The sequence below is a fragment of the Silurus aristotelis genome (genome assembly GCF_946808225.1).
Source record: "Silurus aristotelis genome assembly, chromosome: 23".
Taxonomy (NCBI): domain Eukaryota; kingdom Metazoa; phylum Chordata; class Actinopteri; order Siluriformes; family Siluridae; genus Silurus; species Silurus aristotelis.
Genome location: NC_139596.1, coordinates 18,641,543 through 18,664,382, shown reverse-complemented (window position 1 = coordinate 18,664,382; position 22,840 = coordinate 18,641,543). Strand labels below are relative to the sequence as shown.

At 43.5% G+C, this 22,840-nt stretch overlaps 2 protein-coding genes across 5 annotated transcripts in view; both read right to left on the bottom strand.

Moving 5' to 3' along the window:
• Window positions 1-694: 694 nt before the first annotated feature.
• snrnp27 (small nuclear ribonucleoprotein 27 (U4/U6.U5)) lies at window positions 695-6,562 on the bottom strand. Its single transcript, XM_083527493.1, has 6 exons — window positions 6,387-6,562; window positions 5,902-6,040; window positions 2,927-3,039; window positions 2,668-2,747; window positions 2,215-2,279; window positions 695-909 (listed from the first exon to the last, which is right to left on the bottom strand). Exons 1-6 carry the CDS (start codon window positions 6,421-6,423, stop codon window positions 855-857), a joined length of 489 nt encoding a protein of 162 aa, XP_083383619.1. The 5' UTR covers window positions 6,424-6,562; the 3' UTR covers window positions 695-854.
• A 1,872-nt stretch (window positions 6,563-8,434) lies between these two features.
• Window positions 8,435-22,840, bottom strand: part of add2 (adducin 2 (beta)) — a 27,331-nt gene continuing 12,925 nt past the window's right edge. For 2 of the 4 annotated variants that reach the window (XM_083527361.1, XM_083527363.1), the window contains 11 exons: window positions 22,231-22,311; window positions 18,652-18,801; window positions 16,295-16,438; window positions 16,106-16,204; window positions 15,808-15,984; window positions 14,657-14,899; window positions 13,620-13,736; window positions 13,025-13,111; window positions 12,364-12,490; window positions 10,987-11,073; window positions 8,435-9,413 (listed from right to left, as the gene is read on the bottom strand). In XM_083527361.1, coding sequence (XP_083383487.1) covers window positions 9,145-9,413; window positions 10,987-11,073; window positions 12,364-12,490; window positions 13,025-13,111; window positions 13,620-13,736; window positions 14,657-14,899; window positions 15,808-15,984; window positions 16,106-16,204; window positions 16,295-16,438; window positions 18,652-18,801; window positions 22,231-22,311 — 1,581 coding nt within the window. In that variant the 3' untranslated portion in view covers window positions 8,435-9,144. The remainder of the gene's footprint in view (window positions 9,414-10,986; window positions 11,074-12,363; window positions 12,491-13,024; window positions 13,112-13,619; window positions 13,737-14,656; window positions 14,900-15,807; window positions 15,985-16,105; window positions 16,205-16,294; window positions 16,439-18,651; window positions 18,802-22,230; window positions 22,312-22,840) is intronic. The other 2 variants (XM_083527362.1, XM_083527364.1) reach the window with 1 other exon arrangement.

The following is a 22,840-nucleotide window of genomic DNA, read 5'->3' as shown; positions in this document are numbered from 1 at the left end:
CGCTTCCTATTGGTGGATGGGGACGGGAGGCGCGCGTGACACGGAGGCGCGCTGCGATTGGTTGGAACACTCAAAAGGGGGCGGGATGAAGATGGACAGCTTTAGAGAATGAACAAAAAAGCGGAAAAGGGAATAAAACGCAAAGGTAATGACGTGTTTATTGTCACAAATTGCGTCAAAGGATGGATTCGGTGTCGGCTGTTCGAGCGGAGTTGTGTTCCGTGCGTTTATTCGTTTCGGAATGTAAACCATTCATGCCTGGTTTGTTGTTCAACCGCGATTGGTCAGCTCGCGCCGACATGCTCGCTTGTGATTGGACGGATGAAGCAACACCCCCGGAAGTCCCACCGAGGCCCCGCCCACCTCCTCTGCACATGCTGTTTTGCACAAACAGGATTCGCTTCTGTTCACTCAAAACCATAATCAACATTGGTTTTCTTTTTTTAATTTTAATAATTTTATATTTATAATAAAAAAACTGTGTGCTGACATTTTATATTCAATAATTATAAACATTTATTGTTGATACAACTGATCGATTTTATCATCACAGTGTAATTAATCCCTACCACTGGAATGACCTTTAATTAAAGAGCAGTGTATAAATATGATCGAGTAAAGATTTATCAATTAAATATTTACAAAATTGTATTTTATATAATAATAATATTTAAATAAAATAAAGATGCAAACATCAAACTCAAATTTTATTGGAATTCAGGATGTGTATGCTATGATATAATATACATTAAACATAATGAGGCATGTAGTTCTAACATTACAAATGAACAAAAATTCAAATATACACGTAACGAATGCATAAAAACACACGCAGCATGAAAAAAGTTCCTCCATCAAGCGATGAAATCCAGAGGTCTGTTAAATCCACCTTTCCTGTTCATGTATTGCCTGGGAAAGAAAAAAAATATATACATGATTACATCATTGATCTTCTCTCTGCACCAACATATTACATCACCATCGGCCAATGGGAGGCTTCCGTCTCCGAGCCGGGAAGGGACTCCGGATGCGATTGGCCGGCAGAGTGGAGCTGCGTCGAGCTGCTGCTGAAGGAGCGAGTAAACAACACGGTGGCTGTTCAGGAGCAGCGTGCGAAAGGGAAAAAGCTAACGTGTGCAGGACGTGGCACGTCACGGATCTCAGTGTATTTCACAGCATAAATTAATAGATGTGTCTTTAATTACAGTAAAAGAGAACATGTTCCTGTATCTGATTATTTCTTGTAAAATGATTTTTTTTTAATTTACTCTTAGTTTTTTTCCCTGAGCGACTGTTTCCTGTTTCATCAGTAATGCTGATCTGATCTTATTAGAGCCTGCTGACAAACACTGCAAAATGCTGGAAGGATAATTTATCACTACTAAAGATGTATCCTCATCATCATCATCATCATTTCACCTGCCAAGACAAAACTGCTGAAAACGTTTCACATGTCCATTTTCCCCTCCATGTTTTGTTTCCTTCGCTCTTTTTCGAGAGATACACAAAGCTAACCCTCGGAGAGTGAGGGCCCCCTCACTAAGCATTAAGGTTACTTTAAACTTGCTGCTAGTCGTGCGTATGGTTTGACGCTGCGTCTGCAACTGACTTAAAAAAACTAAACTAACGCCACATCTCGCATGTCGCACGTCCATACAACTCCGTTACAGTAACACGTTTCCGAGTCAGAGCGCCGGATGGGGTGTGTACGAGTAATGCGCATTTCAGGTTCGGAAAATCTCTCAAAATGTATGACGAGGAAACGCAGATCGCGACGAGCATGTGCACGCAAGAGAGAGCGAGAGAGAGAGAGAGAGCGAGAGAGAGAGAGAGAGACAGACACTGAAAAGAAGAGCAAAAGATTGAGAGATGACATACATAGAGAGACAGTGGGATAGAAAGAAAGGAAAACAGAAAGAAAGACAGACAGACAAATACAGAGCGAGAGAGAGGGAGAGTCAGATGCAGAAAGAGTGAGAGACCAAGAAAGAGAGGAAGCAAGCCAGAGGAGAGAGAGAGAGAGAGAGAGAGAGAGAGAGAGAGAGAGAGAGAGAGAGAGAGAGAGAGAGAGAGAGAGAGAGAGAGAGAGAGAGAGAGAGAGAGAGAGAGAGAGAGACTGACTTTTGGAACAGAAGGGAAGAGCAGAAACAGAGGTGTATTTGTTATGAACAGAGAGAAACCCAAAGTTGTGGAAAGCAATAAATAATCACACACCTGTATTTCCTCTTCTGGGTGACGTTGATGGCGTGAGCGTTCACAGAGCCATCCACCTTCCTGCCCTGCAACACACACACACACACACACACACACACACACCTTCATTTGATTTTTACACACATACACAAGTTCATCCCTCACGCAGCAAAACATTCTGCATTCTGTTTCTCAGGACGTCATCGTGATCGCTTTCACGCCATGACTGCCAGCGGTGTTCAGGTCGAGAAAATGGAAGAGAGACAAAGCCTGAGCTGCAGGTGTGGTCTCATGGCGCCACCGTGTGGTCATCACATGCAACATCATAATTATTATAAGATATTACCCCTGCCCAGGTTTCATTTGTAAACCAATTGTGTGATGTAAAGCTCGCAAAATTCAGGGAGGAAAAAGACGAGGACAGAAAAACGGTGTGTGTGTGTGTGTGTGTGTGAGTGAATGAGAGACTCTTACCTTTGTGGTGTCAAAAGTGGAGAAGCCCATCAGCTTCATCATTTCAATCTCCTCCTCTGTTTTTCCCTGCATGTCCTCCGCTGCACCACACACACACACACACACACACACACACACACACACACACACACACACACACACACACACACACACACACAGACACAGACACACACACACACACACACACAGACACAAAATCACGATCCTGTTCATTATCGCATTCCCATTAACGTATGCAATCAACTCACCTCCACCTCACCTGATATCTGATGGACCTTTGCAGGTTTCTCCTTCGACTCCTTCCGATCTTCCTCTCGTCTGTCCTTCTGCCGGAGAGGCGACAGCGAGGACGAGCGGTGTCGCCGTGGAGACCTGCAAGTACATAACCACATGCAAACAAGGTCCCCAGTTACCGAACACTTTACCTAAATTCATATTCAAACTGAACGTGTATGTGTGTGTGTGTGTGTGTGTGTGTGTGTGTGTAATGTTGCTCGATTGATTGATTGATTGGAAATAGAAAGGAAGACAAAGAGACTTGGTTTTAGAATGAGGAAGTGCAGGAGAGCAGAAGGAGAAAGAGGATGGAGAAACAGAAGTGGGATCGACAGAGTGATGAGAAAAGTAGGCAGGAGAACAAGGAGATGCAGCAGCAGGTAAAGAGGGATGTGGTGAAAGACAAGGAAAAGGCATATGAGGAGCTGTAGAAGTTGGACAGTAAAGAAGGAGAAAGGTTTTTTCTTCCGATTGGCCAGGCAGAGGAACCGAGCTGGGAAGGATGTGCTGCAAGTTAGAGCAATAAAGGATGGAGATGGAAATGTGTTGACTAGTGAGGAGAGTGTGTTAAGAGGATGGAGGGAGTATTTTGAGCAGCTGATGAACGAGGAAAATGAGAGAGAGAGAGAAGGTTGGATGGTGTGGAGATGGTGAAGCAGGAAGTGGATAGGATTGTCGTTGGAAAGTCGGTTGGACCAGATGACATTCTGGTAGAAGCATGGAGATGTTTAGGAGCGATGCAGTGGAGTTTTTAACAAGATTGTTTAACAAGATTTCGAAAGGTGAGAGGATGCCTGAGGATTGAAGAAGGAGTGTGCTGGTACTGATCTTTAAGAATAAGGGAGATGTGCAGACCTGCAGTAACTACAGGGGAATAAAGTTGATCAGTCACACCATGAAGTTATGGAAAAGAGTAGCGGAAGCCAGGCTGAGAGAGTGTGTTAGAGAAGTAAAGAAAAGAGTGCAGGCAGGGTGGAGTGGGTGGAGAAGAGTGATGGCAGGAGTGATTTGTGATAGAAGAGTATCTGTGAGAGTGAAAGGGAAAGTTTATAGGACTGTGGTGAGACCTGAGATGTTGTATGGATTAGAGACAGTGGCATTATGTAAAAGACAGGGGGTGGAGCTGGAGGTAGCAGAGCTGAAGATGTTGAGATGTTCGTTGGGAGTGACGAGGATGGACAGGATTAGAAAAGAGTTTATTAGAGGGACAGTGCATGTAGGACGTTTTGGAGACAAGGTGAGGGAGGTGAGATTGAGATGGTTTGGACATGTGCAGAGGACAATCATTCCTCAGCACCTGATCGAGAAGTTGAACCTTCTGGGCCTAAACACCTCTCTCTGCAACTGGATCCTGGACTTCCTGACTGGGAGACCTCAGTCAGTCCGGATCGGGAACAGCACCTCCAGCACCACCACACTGAGCACTGGAGCCCCACAGGGCTGTGTGCTCAGCCCACTGCTGTTCACTCTGCTGACTCACGACTGTGCACCAACGCACAGCTCAAATCATATCATCAAGTTCGCTGATGACACGACCGTGGTTGGTCTAATCAGCAAGAACGACGAGTCAGCATATAGAGAAGAGGTTCAACAGCTAACTGCCTGGTGTGGAGCAAACAACCTGTCTCTGAACGTGGACAAAACGAAAGAGATGGTTGTGGACTTCAGGCGAGCACAGAGTGACCAATCTCCACTGATTATTGATGGATCCTCTGTGGAGATCGTCAAGAGCACCAAATTCCTTGGTGTTCATCTGGCAGACAACCTCACCTGGTCACTTAACACCAGCTCCATCACCAAGAAAGCCCAGCAGCGTCTCTACTTCCTGAGAAGCTGAGGAAAGCCCACCTCCCTCCCCCCATCCTGACCATGTTCTACAGAGGGACCATTGAGAGCATCCTGAGCATCTGCATCACTGCCTGGTTTGGGAACTGCACCGTCTCGGATCGCAAGACCCTACAGAGGGTAGTGAGGACAGCTGAGAAGATCATCGGAATCTCTCTCCCCTCTATCATGGACATTTACACTACACGCTGCATCCGCAAAGCACACAGCATTGTGGACGATCACACACACCCGTCACACACACTTTTCACACTCCTACCATCAGGGAAACGGTTCCGAAGCATTCGGGCCGCAACAACAAGACTGTGCAACAGTTTCTTTCCTCAAGCTATCAGGCTCAATACACAGAACTGAAACAGAACTCGCACTCACTCATCACTCATCTCGATCCACTCCACCACCACTTATCTATTTATTATTATTTATACTCGCACCTTGTATTCCAGTAGAATGTTTACATGCTGTCTCTGCACCTCCTTGCTGCTGTTTTTTTGCACTACATTGTTCTGTTCTGTTTGTATTCTCTCCTGGGTATAGTTTTTACATTTCTCCTTACACAGTACTGTATAATCAAGTATACAGCAGGTTTACTAGTCGGTGCTATACTTGGTATTTTGTCTTTTGTCTTTTGTCTTGTGTTGTCTGTCTGCACTGTCTGTCTGCACTGTTTTTTGTTTGCACTGTTTGCACCAGGTTGCACTCGATGCACTTTATGTTTGTGTTGTAGCTCTATGCTGTTGTTGTTTTGTTGTTTAGTGTAGCACCAGGATTCCGGAGGAATGTTGTTTCGTTTTTACTGTGTACCACTGTGTATGGCAAAAATGACAATAAAAGCCTCTTGACTTGACTTGAGGAGGGACATGGGGTATATCAGTAGGGGAATGCTGAGGATGGAGACACCAGGAAGGAGGAAAAGAGGAAGAACAAGAAGGAGGTTTATGGATGTGGTGAGGGAAGACATGCAGGTAGTTGGTGTGAAAGAGGCAGATGTAGAGGACAGGGGGGGGGGTATGGAGACGGATGATCCGCTGTGGCGCCCCCTAATGGGAGCAGCAGGAAGAAGAAGATTGATTAATTGATTGCACCCTACACCTCACCCAGACCGGTTCTTACCTGGACCGCCGCCTGTGAGGAGAGCGCGAGCGCGACCTTCTCCGTTCGCGGTCCCGGGATCGCGAGCGTTCCCTCTCGCGCTCCCTCTCCCTGCGCCTGCGCTCTCGGTCGCGTGAGGACGAGCGCGAGCGGCGCCTCTCTGCAAAAAAAAACAGCAGCAGCAATTATTATTATTATCATTATTATTATTATTATTATTATTATTATTATTATATAAAAAATGGCCGAGCTAACACCGGCCGCGTCCCATATCTCTCCACATCAAATAAAGTGCGGGAAGATAGGGTGTAGTACAAGAATTAGCATTTAAAAAAAACTAGATTTAACAAAAAAACTAGATCGGGAAAGTGCAACAATATAGCTATCGTATAACTATCGTTTTGTATTACGTCATACGTATACACCGCTAGTGTGTTTATTTTTTGTTTTGCTAACCTGTGAAATTAAAAAGCAACTTATAGAAAGAAAGAAAAAAGAAACACCACCTCGTCGTGGAGGAGATCTGCTCCTGCTTCGCCCCATCTTTTCGGTTTAATTTATTTAATACTTCAACCTGCGATTTCTGGAGAGAAGACAAAAAAAAAAAGCTGGTAGAAATTTCTGGATGTGTTCGTTCACGTTACGCCATTTTGGTATCCAAGCGCGCGACAATTAAAAGGTACCGGAGGGAAACAACAAATGGGGGAATCTTAGTTCCTACGCCGTGTGTGTTCCGGTGTGAACGTGTTCGCTCACATTAAATCAAATTAAACTTCAGAAAAGGTGATAAAGCATTTAATAAAATCGATTAAAAAAAAGAAATATATATTTTTTGTGTCAATCGTCATGTATAAATATAATTGATAATGGCCTGAAATGTAATATATAAAGCACAGTGATTATAAGTATATTATAATATGATTATAATTATATTATAATATGATTATAATTATATGCACATTATGTGTAACAGGTAGATAGTTAATGTTGAATAAGGTTTTTTTCTTTCTTAACAGCATTCAGGCGTCTATATTAGCACATAAAAGCACATACCAATCTTAGGCTTGGGTGTCCACATACTTTTGGTCATATTGTGTAGTTATTAACAGTTACAACTATTTTAAATAAAGTTAAATATTTCCTCCATTTTGGTGGTAAAAAAGTTTATTTACATTACAATACATTACTGTGACGAACAAGCTTAAAAAAAAAGGACCAATGTTTTAATCTTAATGAAAGCATTTTTATTGTCAATTTAAAGACTAGATACCTGTTTAAACACCTTTGTATGATATTCCTTATGCAGTGATCACATATAGGAAATACATTTAGTAATCTAGTAATTTCGTAATTTGGTCATTTAGTAATAAATGGAATTTTATTAAAGATTATGTTTTAAAAAATGTATGATTTATTTAGACCGTACATTGGGGGGGCAGGGGGTTCTTCTTTTTTTTCAAATCATATAATGCATGGGACCGTAAAAAAAAAACAAGTCCTGGATGTGTTATTTTCAGTATCTCAGTAGGAAAACAAAATTGTCTGATTTATGTATATAGTTTTGTGAAACCTAAACCGCTGCTATTCATATATTCAAATATTTGTGTATATGTGTGTTCCTTAATTTTGGACATCCCATTCCACATTCAGTTACCATTTCCTTTTACAATAACCTTCAATCTTCTGGGAAGATGTTCCTCTAGATTATGTGGAGGTTTGTGTGAAATTTATTCAGCTACAAGGTATCTGTTAGTAAAGTCAGATACTGATGTAGGTGAGAAGGTGAGAAGGTTCCTGGGGTGCAGTCGGCGTTCACATTCACCGCAAAGCTGTTCAATAAGGTTTAGAGCTCGACAGCAGGAGATCTTCCAACCCATGGAAAGCAGATCTTAATGGAGTTGGATTTGTGCACAAAGGTATTGTAATGCTGGAACAGGTTTGGTCTTCCTAGTTCAAGTGAAGGAACATTATGGTGAGGGGTTTTGGAAAAAAAAAAAAAAAAAAAAATATATATATATATATATATATATATATATATATATTTTTTTTTTTTTTTTCTGTGTATACGTTTGATGACACCATGTTTTTTATTATTGTTATTATTGTTATTATTATTATTAATAATAATATTAATAATATTATTAATAACAATAATAACAATAATACATTTTAATAATAATATTAATAATGAAGGGGAAGTGGTGGCTCCAGCGGTTAAGGCACTGGGTTGCCGATCGGAAGGTCTGGGGTTCAAGCCCCGGTATCGCCAGGCTGCCACTCTTGGGCCCTTGAGCAAGGCCCTTAACCCTCTATGCTCCGGGGGTCCCTTACGAGGGAAATATCAAAGTCCGTGACGTCGGAGTGACGTGGGGCCGCCTTCCCGTGGGCTCACCACCTGCGTAAGGGACGGTGCTGTGAGGATTGGGCAGCAGTCGAAGGCGGGGGCCTGCTTAGACTGCTGCCCCCGCGACCCGAATTACGGATAAGCGGGAGAAAATGAATGAATGAATATTAATAATAATATCCTATAAAAAGACACTGCAGGCAGAACATTTTTCCTATTATGTTTAATGAGAAGTACAACCTGGCATTTAGGCTTTACATTCTAACATGACATGGATTAAAACCAGCACATGTACACACAAAGGCAATTAAATAAGTAAATAAGAGTTCGTATAAATAATGAAAACTGCAAAACAAAATCATCATTTTTATATATATATATATATAAGTGAGAAAGTGGAATGTCTGAGTGCTGTTTTTAAAGTTGGGAGCTTTTTTTCATTGCGTATACAAGTCATGTTCATTTGTTGTTTTTATCATTTTCTTTCTTTTATTCATTATTTTATATTTGATTCATAACCACTTAAAGGTCGGAGTTATAGAATTATATAATATGTGCAATATGACCGAAATTCGAACAAAGAGCCAACATGCCACGTTCTCTTCTAATATGCTCGTGCCGGGTGTAATAGAGTGTAATATGGGTTTAAAAAGCGTGTAAAGAGCTCATTTCTGGAACTTCTTTTACCTGGGAAAGAGCAGGCTGTGCTTGGGGGCGGGGTTTAGTTTGGGGGAGGGGTTAGTCAGATTGTGATGAAAATTAGCTCGTTATCAAGTAAATGATTTATGGACAAACAGATTGGTACATACTGAGTGTTAATCAAGTGCTTGTGATACTGGAATGAGTGTGTGGTGTGTGTGTGTGTGTGTGTGTGTGTGTGTGTGTGTGTGTGTGTGTGCGTGCGCGCGCATGTGGTGAGCTCAAGTCTCGGCCTTCTCCTTCTGCTTCTTGCTCTTCTTCAGGAATGACGGTGCTTTAAACTTTTTCTTCTTCTTGAACGGGGACTTGGAGGGCGAGCCCTCGGGCGTGGTGCCCGCAGGCTTGGTGGGCGGGACAGTGGGTGGGATCACCGCGCTTTCTGACGTGTCACTGGTGGAAAGGGCCTTTAATCCTTTCTCCAATTCTTCCTGCTGCTTCTCGTCCGCCTCCTTCCCATTCGGGACCGTGTCCATGGTTTTCCCATCCATCTCTAAAAGCAGGGGGAGAGATTAAATGGTTAAGCGAGTGTTTTTCGTTGTGGTTTTTAGGTTCAAGTGAACCAGGCTTTGTTCTTTGCATTCTCTGTGCGGTTCTGTAGTCAGACGACAGCGATGTGGTACATTTAATCAGCAAAAAAACAACATGAATAAAATTAAATAAATCTCAGCAACAAAACAAATCTGAATTATATCAGTGTGAGTAGATAAGTCCTTCACCAATCTGTGATATGCTCTGTTATTAACTCCATCTATCCATACCGAAGAACCATAAACAACATCAAATTAATTTAGAAAGCCCACAGTGTTATTAGTAAAACACGCCGAGGTGTAAGAGTGTGGTTTGTGAGGATGTGGTGTGTGAAACTGTGGTGTGAGGGTGTGGTGTGTAAAAGTGTGTGGAGTGAGGGTGTGGTGTGTGAGAGTGTGGTGTGTGAGGATGTGGTGTGTGTCTGGTGTGAGAGTGTGGTGTGAATGTGTGGTGTGTGTGTGGTGTGAGGGTGTGGTGTGTAAAAGTGTGTGGAGTGAGGGTGTGGTGTGTGAGAGTGTGGTGTGAGTATGTGGTGAGTGTCTGGTGTGAATGTGTGGTGTGTGTGTGTGTGTGTGGTGTGAGAGTGTGGTGTGAGGGTGTAGTGTGTGAGAATGTGTGGTGTGTGATGTGAGTGTGTGGTGTGTGTGAGGGTGTGGTGTGAGAGTGTGGTGTGAGGGTTTAATAAAAGTGTGTGTTGTGAGAGTGTGTTGTGAGAGTCTGGTGTGAGGGTATGCTGTGTGAGAGTGTGTGGTGTCTGAAAGTGTGTAGTGTGATAGCATGGTGTGAGAGTGTGATGTGAGGGTGTAATGAGAGTGTGTGGTGAAAGGGTGTGGTGTGTGAGTGTGTGGTGTGTGTGAGTGTAATGAGAGTGTGTGGTGTCAGAGTGTGATCTGAGTGTGTAGTGAAAGGGTGTGGTGTGTGAGTGTGTGGTAAAAGGGTGTGGTGTGTAGTGAAAGGGTGTGGTGTGTGAGTGTGTGGTGTGAGAGTGTGATCTGAGTGTGTGGTGAAAGGGTGTGGTGTGTGAGTGTGTGGTGAAAGGGTGTGGTGTGTGAGTGTGTGGTGTGAGAGTGTGATCTGAGTGTGTGGTGAAAGGTTGTGGTGTGTGAGTGTGTGGTGTGAGAGTGTGATCTGAGTGTGTGGTGAAAGGGTGTGGTGTGTGAGTGTGTGGTGAAAGGGTGTGGTGTGAGAGTGTTATCTGAGTGTGTGGTGAAAGGGTGTGGTGTGTGTGTGTGGTGAAAGGGTGTGGTGTGTGAGTGTGTGGTGAAAGGGTGTGGTGTGTGAGTGTGTGGTAAAAGGGTGTGGTGTGTGAGTGTGTGGTGTGTGAGTGTGTGGTGTGAGAGTGTGATCTGAGTGTGTGGTGTGTGAGTGTGTGGTGAAAGGGTGTGGTGTGTGAGTGTGTGGTGAAAGGGTGTGGTGTGAGTGTGTGGTGTGAGAGTGTGATCTAAATGTGTGTGGTGAAAGGGTGTGGTGAGTGTGAGTGTGAGTGTGTGGTGTCAGAGTGTGGTGAGAGGATATGGTGAGAGAGTGTGGCTCACCTGAAGCAGGTGGTTTGGTGGGGGAGGGGACTTTTGTGGGAGAGGAAGCAGGAGGAGTCCCTGTATCATTCATCACCTCCTCCTCACCTGACAGGGGGGAGATGGGAGGCAACACGGAGGTAGGAAGCAGACGGAAAAAATGAGTGATTAGTGTGTTAAAGCAGGGGCACAGGGACAGTGTGTGTTAGGACAAGGCTTTTAGTGATATTGTGGAACATCTTGAGAAGATTTTAGGTTTTAAAAGATTTTTGTTTTGAAATGTAACTAAGAATTAAATATACACAATTTTCACTTTACATCAAGCCGATCAGCCGAAGCATGTTTTTTACGTTTGATAAAGTGGGTAATTACTTTTTCACACAGGGCCAACTGATGTAAAGGACAGCTTGGATAAACATTTCGTTCAATATCTGAAATATTTAAAAGTATGAGAACATAAAAAAAAATCACGATTACTTTTTATAGCAGTGTGAGCATTAATATACATCAGGGGTCTCCAATCTTTTCCAGAAAGGGCCGGGTGGGTGCAGGTTTTTATTCCAACCAAGTGAGTCCACACCAAATTCTACCTGTTCAAATCTAATGATCGTCATTGTAAATGACTATCAGGTGTGACCATTGATTGGTTGGAATGAAAACCTGCACCCACACTGGCCCTTTCTGGAAAAGATTGGAGACGCCTGATATACATCAACCACACTGCTGCTGAGCCCACCTTCAGAAAACAAGCCACGCCCCTTTCCACAAGAAAGTGATTTGATATGAAGGCGGAGCTACAATTCTTTTTTGTGCGTCTTAAAGAGGTCTGAATGATGTCACAAGTGTGTGATTTTTGTTTAACTGAAGGCTACAAGGTCCCATTAATTGTTAGCTACAAATAAAATGCCTTATTTATGTCTTATTTAATGCTGTAGAAACAAATTCACACTAGTGAGCAAAGCTGACGTGCAACAATCAATGAATTTGTCGCTTGTGGGTGTGGCCTGTGCATTTAGTTTACATTTTTAATGAGAAACAATAGTAGCTGTATATATTACTTCAAAAACTAACTAGCTAAACACAGAAATGGAAATGTGTTAGCTAAAACCTCCTTCATGTACATTTAAAAATCGTACTACAGTATATCATCGAAATGACAGGTACAAGTTTTCCTTCCATTTTTTGAGTTCTGAAGAATAAAGGGATACCAACCGCAGGTAGGAACCAAAATCACAGAAAGATCGGACCACGCTTTATATTATGTCGTACCTGATTGAATGGCATTGAATATCACGTGCTAGAGTGAACGTGCTTTCAAACATGCAACCTGCGATATGCTGTAGGATAAGAGGAATTAATAAAGAGGTGTGTGAGGGTTAGTGGGGTCTCAGGTCGTACCATCTCCGGCCAGCTGCTTGAGCTGGACTTCTTTGCGGTATTCCTCCAGCGCCTGATCCGTCAGCTCGTTGAAAGGGTTTGGTGGTTCCGGCTCGGGGGTCTTTGGGGGCTCCACCTTCTCTGGAGACTGTATATAGAGACACACACAGTGTCTTCAATGTTTTTAAATATTCAACCTGAGAAATTGTTTCACATTAAAGATGATTTTGTGTGTGTGTGTGTGTGTGTGTGTGTGTGTGTGTGTGTGTAATAATAGTCATGCTCCAGCCTTCATTATTTCCCCTGAGTCTAACACAATCTGTCATTCAATCTTAATGATCGTGATGCCTGACTGAATGAACATTACCCTGAGATCAACCTGAGATCAGCATGTCACGTTCTGAGCACAAAAAACCCACAAAATCAATAGTGAAGACTTTGCGTTCGAGACAAAACACACTGACGTGCAGAGGGAATAATTTAGTGAACTGTTAATGTCCTTAATGAAGCTAGCACTAGTCTGTAAATAAAACATGCAGAGTTTAGCGGTTCGCTCCAGACTGAAGGCTGAAGGTCTCTGTGTATGTAGCTCCTATGGCTTCTTCACAGACTGTCTGAATAATCTTGACTGTTCTGTGTATTCGTGGCTTTTATACACTGTGATTGTTTGATGTTCATGTACCGGTGGACTGTTCTCCGTGATCACGCCGGCTAATAACTGAGACTGCGGTCCTGCTGTCTTCATGTCCTGACGGTTCTGCTCACGGATCTGAAATAAAGGCCAAAAACGTTTACAGGACTTCATTTTCATGGAGCTAAAACACCACAGCATGGCTCCAGTTCTCCAATCGGATTGATCAAAAGGTGTTTATAAAACTTTTAATATAACAACTGCAAGTCACAGTCATCATTGCTATAGTAACAGCTAGTTCAGAGGGACCTGGGGGGAGTTTCAGGAAGGAGTCTCACGTGTCAGAGGTTAATCGGTAACCTTGAGAAAAAAAGAGTGTAGTCTTTACGGTCTTAAAAACATGTCAAATAGTGTTTTTTCCTTTTAGTATAAATTTTGAGGTTAAAAACATGAAACCTGGTGAGGCACAGGACGTTTATAGCTCCTATAATGCAAGAACAGGAACAGTGCTGTAAAAGGAAGAAAAGTCAGCTTCATCACACCTGCCTGGGGTTTTATTCCTTCCTTGAAGGACCTTGTTGCTTGTTTTAAACGAGAAGCTTGTTGTAAACAGGGTTAGCTCTGATTTAAATCTTATTACTTGTACCTTATTTCTGGTCTCCAAAACCTCCTGTGGGTTGGTGAACAGAGGAACAAACTGGTTGGGGTTTTCAATCTTGATGGCCGTGCCTCCACTTAGGGTTACTTCATCTGTCCTCTGCCACTGAGGAATGAGAGAACACAAAGAGTGAGGGATTCAAGGTATTGCAGAGGAGAAAATGAGAGTTGAAGGAGTTCAAACGAAAAAAACAGGTATAGAGTGGATCAGGCAGAGGGCAGCAGAGACACTGCAGCAATGTGTTCCTTCATCCTGAAATATCTCCTCTGCATTGCAGAGGGATGGAGAGAGTGAGACAGAGACAGAGAAGAAGGAAGAGAGAGAACAAAAAATTCCAGTAAAATGGCTCAATGTTTATTTTACATTTATGGCATTTGGCAGATTCCCCTTATCCAGTGTGACTTACATTTATCTCATTCATACAGCTGAGCAGTGATGGGGTTAGGGGTTTGCTCAGGGGACCAGGAGTGGCAATTTGGGGTGGCTGGGACTTGAACTTATGACCTTCGGATCCTATGTGCAATGCCTTAACCACTAAGCTACCATCTCCCCTTGACTGTTAGATGTTCTACAGCCTGTAAATACTGGCAAAAGGAACATCAAATTATATGCAAAAAAATTTCTGACTGACTTTTTTCATTTATGGCATTTGGCAGATGCCCTTATTCAGAGTGACTTACAACTGAGCAGTTCAGGGTTAAAGGCCTTTTGTTTAACAACATAAAGTTTTTATCCCATCTTGGTGGTGCTGGAATTTGAACACATGACTTTTGGATCCAAAGTCTAATACCTTTTGACCTACCACCACCCCCCTTTTGACCTACCACCTCCCACCTTTTGATCTAACCCCCCTATTTGATCTACCACATCCCACCTTTTGATCTACCCCCCCCCCCCTTAGATCTACCACCTACACTCTTTTGATCTACCCACTACTCCATTTTTATCTACCACCCAGAACGCAGAAATTATTTTGAACAATAATCTATGATGATCGATCAGTTGTAGTGTGCTGTTGTTCTAACCGTGGTGCGATGGCCAGGGCTCGCCTGGGCCTGGTTGACCTTCTGGTAAGTGTTTGGTGTGTTTAGCCATCTTGTTTTTTCCAGCTGCTGTTTATGGGAGTGAGGTTGAAGGCGAGCCGGCATTCGCTTTCCCTCCTCGTCGAAGCTGAAGGAGGTGACGGTGGCGGGGACTTCCACCTCTCTGCGTGTCCTGGAGCGCTCCAGGAGTATGGGGAAGCGGTAGGCGTATCCGGTACGATAACCCTGAACACACAAACACACACACACACACACATCCATACACCCACACACACACACAAACACAAACACACACACATACACACACACAGTGCTTTTCAACTCAGGTCACACACATTACTATTATTTAACAAAGTAAACTGTGTTGTCAGGATTCTGTCCATCTTCTGTTTCTGTCATTGTCTTTCTTCTGTTTTGCCAACAGATGTCACCAGTGTCTCCAGTTGCCCCTCAATAATAACCCACTCTCTTCACCTGTGTTCAATCACCCCCAGTTTATTTAAGTTACCCCTTTGTTTCAGTTCCTTGCTTGTTTTTGTTTTCTTGTGTAGCCAGCCCCCGGTGTATGTTCTTCTTGTTCTTCTTGTTCTCGTACCTGTTGGCCCTTTAAAGTTTTGCTTTTAATTTGTTTAGACTCGTTTTGCTCAAGAGTTTTGTGACTTTTGGTTTAGGGTTTTTGTTAGGAAGATTTTTGGATTCTTGGTTTTTGACTTCCTTTGGATCCTCAAGTTTCTGACTTGCACCTTATTGTTTTTTTTACCCTCCTTTCTCCTCATTTCTGCACTTTCCTGTATGCTTCTGTTACTAATTTATCCCTCGGTCAGAAACCCCCCTCATGCCGAGAGCTTTATTAATCGTTTACCGTATATGATTTTGGTTTCTAAATGGGATTTGTCTGCCTCGTTTATCAATAAAACCTCAATTATACACCACTTACAGTACATCAGCCTGCACTCGTATTTTGTCACACCATACTAGTAAAACATCTTTTATCTGTTACCATGTATTATTTTTCTCAATAATATCCATACATTTTATCTTAAAAAAATGTCCAGCTTCAGAATGAGATGTGTAGAATTGTCAGGACTCCAGATGCTAATTAATAAATAATAATAATAATAATAAATGTTAACCAGGTTATCAAGGGTCCTCATGAGCGCCTCAAACTCATGCTCTCCAACACGGTTCTTGTGCATGGGTCCGAATGTGGACCCGGCCCAGCCCACGGTGCCGGTGGTGTTCGGTCTGTGCGCATTCCGGTCTAGCATGATGAGGTTCTCGTCTCCTCCAGCACAGCACAACGCTGAAACCTGAAGCATCACACAATTGTTATCCTTACACACGTTCTAATGAGTCTAACACAATATTTATACAGGATCTGATCATTCATCTTGGAGACACTTGTGTTTTCATGATGTATGTAAATTGTACCTGTATCTGACAAGCTGTCTGGATGTGGTAGATGGTGTAGAAGGCCTCCTCCACCGATTCTGCCAGCGCCACAAAGCCGTGGTTCCTCAGCACAAGAACCTTGTTTTGAGAAGAAACAAATGGTTATTTGGTTTTTCTGTGACTGTGATGATGATGATAATGATGATGATTCAGTGTTGTTTTTATCACCCTGCATGTGGGCCCGAGACTCTTCTGCAGGTCCACTCTGTCTTCTTCCTCCTCCATCACGCCATTATAGTCATAATACGCCACCTCGCCCACCAGCAAAGCATCATGGGACAGCGGAAGGAGGCCGCACTTCATGGCTGATACCTGGATTCGAGTCGAGTAAAAAATCTAAACTGTCTTCAGAAGGGTTTTGAGGCAAAAGAATATTAACACAGTGAGTCTGAACTGGCAGCCATAAGCTTCACATAGTGTTTATTAGCAAGCTCATTGGGGAAACATGTCTCAAACTGGCTTTATGCTGTAGGAGGCTTTCCATGGTATAAAGGACATCATAAACATATTAAGTCATTTTGTTCCATTTTCACTTACATGCCCTTATCCAAAAAAAACTTACAGTTTTCTCATTTATGCAACTGAGCAGTTGAGGGTTAAGAGTTTTGCTCAACGGATTAAACCTTACAATCATCTCTATGACTTCTCTATAAAGTCTCTATAACTTGTCGTGTATTTCATCCCTAGACCTTCAGTGGTGTCCTACCTGAATCAATCCACCTCTTAATACCATCATTATTACACCAGTTATAGAAACCATCAATATTAGAGAGAAGTGCAGTATAACGGAGAGCTGCATCACAGACAGTGAGAATGAATGTCAATACTGAAACAAAGAAACCCAATGAACACAATTCATAATCTCCTTTCACTGTAGCCACAACTGCATCGCTCACATACAGTGTATCTGGAAATGTATTTACAAAGATTCACTTTTCCACATTTTCTTATGTTACAGCCTTATTCCAAAATGTATTAATTTCATTATTATTCTCAAAATTTTACAAACAATACCCCATAATGACAGGAGAGATGAGAACCTTCCAGAAGAACAACCACTTCTGCAGCACTCCACCAATCAGACCTGTATGGTAGAGTGGTCAGACAGAAACCACTTCTCAATAAAAGGCACATGACAGCCCATTTGGAGTTTGCCAGAAGGCACCTAAAGAACTCTTAGACCATGAGAACCGAAGATTCGACTTGTCTGGAGGAAACCAGGCACCGCTCATCACCTGGTCAGAACCATCCCTAAAGTGAAGCATGGTGGTGGCAGCATCATGCTGTGGGGATGTGTTTCAGCGGCACAAACTGGGAGACTGGTCATGATCGAGGAAAAGATGAATGCAGCAATGTACAGACACATCCATGATGAAAACCTGCTCCAGAGCACTCTGGACCTCAGACTGAGGTGATGGTTCAGCTTCCAACAGGACAATGACCCTCAGCACATAACAAAGGAGTGGCTATGGGACGACTCTGTGAATGTTCTTGAGTGGCCCAGCCAGAGCCCAGACTTGAACCTGATTGAACATCTCTGGGTACATCTAAAAATGGCTACGCACCGATGCTTCCCATCCAAACTGATGAAGCCAAAGGTGCTTTAACAAAGTGCTAAACAAAGGCTGTGAATACTTATGTACGTGATTTTTGTTTTTTTATTTGCGAAGATTTAAAAAACACTTCTTTCACGTTGTCATCTGGATTCATCATGGGGTATAGTTTGTAGAATTTTGAGGGAAAATTATTTATTTGATCAATTTTGAAATAAAACTGTAACATAACAAAATGTGCAAAGTTTTGTAAATACTTTTCAGATGCACTGTACATCATCTCTAGCAGAAGCATCAATATTAACCTCGTACAATGACCACGGATTTTCCCTGTATTGTTTCTGTACAATATGTTTTTTTTGAGGGGATTTAAAATAAAGACAAATTGTGTGTTTTTATGCAAATTCTACACCAAAGAAAAGACAATAATATAAATGGTTCATGAAGCTTAACAACTGTTTTGAACTGTTTTGGTGACTTTTCCTCACAATGTCCAGCTTTTCTTGAAGAGTGAATGCTGTAAATGTTCTTGTAAGTGTATATGTAACAAAATCGTCCAATCTCTGACCGTCCAATCAAAGGAAGTGAAAATGATGATGTTATTGCACGCCTGCTAGAGGGCGCTGGTGTCGCCATCCATCGAAATCTGGTTAAAGCAACAGCTATATGCAACATATTTATAGACAAAAATATATTAAAATGTAAATCACTGCTTCTGATAGAGTTTAGGTGAGCAGAGAAAACCTTGCTGAACCTGATGGTCCTCCACTGCTATTAATGTTACCTGAAGAATTTACCTAATAATCCTGCTGCTTTATTCTTTGTTAATACCACAAAGCGAGAACAATGCATTTTCAGTGTGTGTTACTGTGTGACTGTATGCAAATGATTGAATTAGTCAGATTTAGTGTGTGTGTGTGTGTGTGTGTGTGTGTGTGTGTGTGTGTGTGTGTGTGTGTGTGTGTGTCGTACAGCAGCTGTAGCGGGGGTGTGGAGGTGTAGAAGGCAGCGGACGTCGGGTCGGGCGGAGTAAATGGCCGAGTGCAAGCTGAAGGCGGAAACATCCACACCCAGTGTAGTGCTGCCCTGCTCGATCACATCGCCCAGAATATTCACCTTTACCTACACACACACACACACACACACACACACACACACACACACACACACACACATACACACAGTAGTTAAAAACACATGTCCCTTACGCAACACATTCTGTTTTACTTCCTGTTTGCCCTGTTGGCCACACCCTAAATACAGGCCACATCAGTGCTTTCATGATCAGTTATATTAAAGTTAATATCATTTATAGAGTGTGTAGAGTGTATAGAGTGTTACGTGTAGTACACACACACACACATTCCAAATATAGCTCCAGGTGAAATGCAAGTTAGGTTTCGGAAGATATTACAGCAGGATAGTGAAAGGAGCCTTATTTGAACCCTCATGCATATTTAATCCTTAATTTCTATTTCTGTCTCATATTAAAATCCATTTCAGATGAGCTCAAATTATTCTCTGTTATTAAATCGAATCAATCAAATACTAAATACACAAAAGATGAGTGAAAGTAATTACTGTCCACTATATACACCATATATACATCATATCTGAAATACACACATCTGACAGCTCTCTAATATCTGCTCAGTGACCTCCATGTAGGGTGTAGTGTACAGTATGTGAGGTGCTGTGTGTAGGGTGTAGTGTACAGTGTGTGAGGTGCTGTGTAGGGTGTAGTGTACAGTGTGTGAGGTGCTGTGTGTAGGGTGTAGTGTACAGTGTGTGAGGTGCTGTGTGTAGGGTGTAGTGTACAGTGTGTGAGGTGCTGTGTGTAGGGTGTAGTGTACAGTGTGTGAGGTGCTGTGTGTAGGGTGTAGTGTACAGTGTGTGAGGTGCTGTGTAGGGTGTAGTGTACAGTGTGTGAGGTGCTGTGTGTAGGGTGTAGTGTACAGTGTGTGAGGTGCTGTGTGTAGGGTGTAGTGTACAGTGTGTGAGGTGCTGTGTGTAGGGTGTAGTGTACAGTGTGTGAGGTGCTGTGTAGGGTGTAGTGTACAGTGTGTGAGGTGCTGTGTAGGGTGTAGTGTACAGTGTGTGAGGTGCTGTGTGAAGGGTGTAGTGTACAGTGTGTGAGGTGCTGTGTGAAGGGTGTAGTGTACAGTGTGTGAGGTGCTGTGTGTAGGGTGTAGTGTACAGTGTGTGAGGTGCTGTGTGTAGGGTGTAGTGTACAGTGTGTAAGGTGCTGTGTGTAGGGTGTAGTGTACAGTGTGTGAGGTGCTGTGTGTAGGGTGTAGTGTACAGTGTGTGAGGTGCTGGGTGTAGGGTGTAGTGTACAGTGTGTGAGGTGCTGTGTGTAGGGTGTAGTGTACAGTGTGTAAGGTGCTGTGTGTAGGGTGTAGTGTACAGTGTGTGAGGTGCTGTGTGTAGGGTGTAGTGTACAGTGTGTGAGGTGCTGGGTGTAGGGTGTAGTGTACAGTGTGTGAGGTGCTGGGTGTAGGGTGTAGTGTACAGTGTGTGAGGTGCTGTGTAGGGTGTAGTGTACAGTGTGTGAGGTGCTGTGTGAAGGGTGTAGTGTACAGTGTGTGAGGTGCTGTGTGAAGGGTGTAGTGTACAGTGTGTGAGGTGCTGTGTGAAGGGTGTAGTGTACAGTGTGTGAGGTGCTGTGTGTAGGGTGTAGTGTACAGTGTGTGAGGTGCTGTGTGTAGGGTGTAGTGTACAGTGTGTGAGGTGCTGTGTGTAGGGTGTAGTGTACAGTGTGTGAGGTGCTGTGTGTAGGGTGTAGTGTACAGTGTGTGAGGTGCTGTGTGTAGGGTGTAGTGTACAGTGTGTGAGGTGCTGTGTGTAGGGTGTAGTGTACAGTGTGTGAGGTGCTGTGTGTAGGGTGTAGTGTACAGTGTGTGAGGTGCTGTGTGTAGGGTGTAGTGTACAGTGTGTGAGGTGCTGTGTGTAGGGTGTAGTGTACAGTGTGTGAGGTGCTGTGTGTAGGGTGTAGTGTACAGTGTGTGAGGTGCTGTGTGTAGGGTGTAGTGTACAGTGTGTGAGGTGCTGTGTGTAGGGTGTAGTGTACATTGTGTGAGGTGCTGTGTGTAGGGTGTAGTGTACAGTGTGTGAGGTGCTGTGTGTAGGGTGTAGTGTACAGTGTGTGAGGTGCTGTGTGTAGGGTGTAGTGTACATTGTGTGAGGTGCTGTGTGTAGGGTGTAGTGTACAGTATGTGAGGTGCTGTGTGTAGGGTGTAGTGTACAGTGTGTGAGGTGCTGTGTAGGGTGTAGTGTACAGTGTGTGAGGTGCTGTGTAGGGTGTAGTGTACAGTGTGTGAGGTGCTGTGTGAAGGGTGTAGTGTACAGTGTGTGAGGTGCTGTGTGAAGGGTGCAGTGTACAGTGTGTGAGGTGCTGTGTGTAGGGTGTAGTGTACAGTGTGTGAGGTGCTGTGTGTAGGGTGTAGTGTACAGTGTGTAAGGTGCTGTGTGTAGGGTGTAGTGTACAGTGTGTGAGGTGCTGGGTGTAGTGTACAGTGTGTGAGGTGCTGTGTGTAGGGTGTAGTGTACAGTGTGTGAGGTGCTGTGTGTAGGGTGTAGTGTACAGTGTGTGAGGTGCTGTGTGTAGGGTGTAGTGTACAGTGTGTGAGGTGCTGTGTGTAGGGTGTAGTGTACAGTGTGTGAGGTGCTGGGTGTAGGGTGTAGTGTACAGTGTGTGAGGTGCTGGGTGTAGGGTGTAGTGTACAGTGTGTGAGGTGCTGTGTAGGGTGTAGTGTACAGTGTGTGAGGTGCTGTGTGAAGGGTGTAGTGTACAGTGTGTGAGGTGCTGTGTGAAGGGTGTAGTGTACAGTGTGTGAGGTGCTGTGTGAAGGGTGTAGTGTACAGTGTGTGAGGTGCTGTGTGAAGGGTGTAGTGTACAGTGTGTGAGGTGCTGTGTGTAGGGTGTAGTGTACAGTGTGTGAGGTGCTGTGTGTAGGGTGTAGTGTACAGTGTGTGAGGTGCTGTGTGTAGGGTGTAGTGTACAGTGTGTGAGGTGCTGTGTGTAGGGTGTAGTGTACAGTGTGTGAGGTGCTGGGTGTAGGGTGTAGTGTACAGTGTGTGAGGTGCTGTGTGTAGGGTGTAGTGTACAGTGTGTGAGGTGCTGTGTGTAGGGTGTAGTGTACAGTGTGTGAGGTGCTGTGTGTAGGGTGTAGTTTACAATGTGTGAGGTGCTGTGTGTAGGGTGTAGTGTACAGTGTGTGAGGTGCTGTGTGTAGGGTGTAGTGTACAGTGTGTGAGGTGCTGTGTGTAGGGTGTAGTGTACATTGTGTGAGGTGCTGTGTGTAGGGTGTAGTGTACAGTGTGTGAGGTGCTGTGTGTAGGGTGTAGTGTACAGTGTGTGAGGTGCTGTGTGTATAGTGTAGTGTACAGTGTGTGAGGTGCTGTGTGTAGGGTGTAGTGTACAGTGTGTGAGGTGCGTAGGTGTGTTGTGTAGGGTGTGTATAGGGTGTGTTGTTTAAAGGGTGTTAGATTTATTGTATAAAGTGTGTATGGTTCAGTAAGTGTATTGGGTGTAATGTGTGAGACTCTCACCAGGTTCGAGGCAGTGACCTCACCATAGGTCAGGCCTTCAGGTAGAACCAGGAAGTGCTCCTGCTCTTTACTGATACGCATCTATACACACACACACACACACACACACACGCGTGCACATGCACACCCACAGAAAGATAGTGAGGCATATTATACACACCATAGCATGAGTTCACGTTAAATTATGTCATTTGATATAAAAAAATAAAATAAAATAAATAAATATTCATATTCACAATAAATATTTATATTTTTTACACAAAAAGCATTGTTGAAAATGTGTATCGGATTTAAGGCTTAGCATATCATGTATCAAGGGAGAGGTGTAGTGTGTAGGGTTTAATGTGTGAAGAGTATGATGTAAAGGGTGTAATGTATAGGGTGTTGTGCAGAGTGTGTACTGTATAGAGTGCAGTGTGTAGTGTATAGGACGTAGTGAGTAGGGTGTTGTGTGTTGTGGTAGGGTGTAGTGTGTAGTGTATAGGGTGTAGTGTGTAGGGTGTAGCAAGTAGTGTGTAGGGTTTAGTGAGTAGGGTGTCGATGTAGTGTGTAGTGGTATGGTGTAGTGAGTAGGGTGTCGTGTAGTGTGTAGTGGTAGGTTGTAGTGAGT

Excerpts from the sequence above, each read along its gene's own strand:
- snrnp27 (XM_083527493.1), bottom strand. The coding sequence starts at position 6,423 with ATGGGGCGAAGCAGGAGCAGATCTCCTCCACGACGAG. Across the intron at positions 3,040-5,901 it reads CCTCACAGGCGGCGGTCCAG|GTCTCCACGGCGACACCGCT; the intron begins GTAAGAACCGGT and ends ATGTACTTGCAG. Across the intron at positions 2,748-2,926 it reads AAAGGTCCATCAGATATCAG|CGGAGGACATGCAGGGAAAA; the intron begins GTGAGGTGGAGG and ends TGTGTGGTGCAG.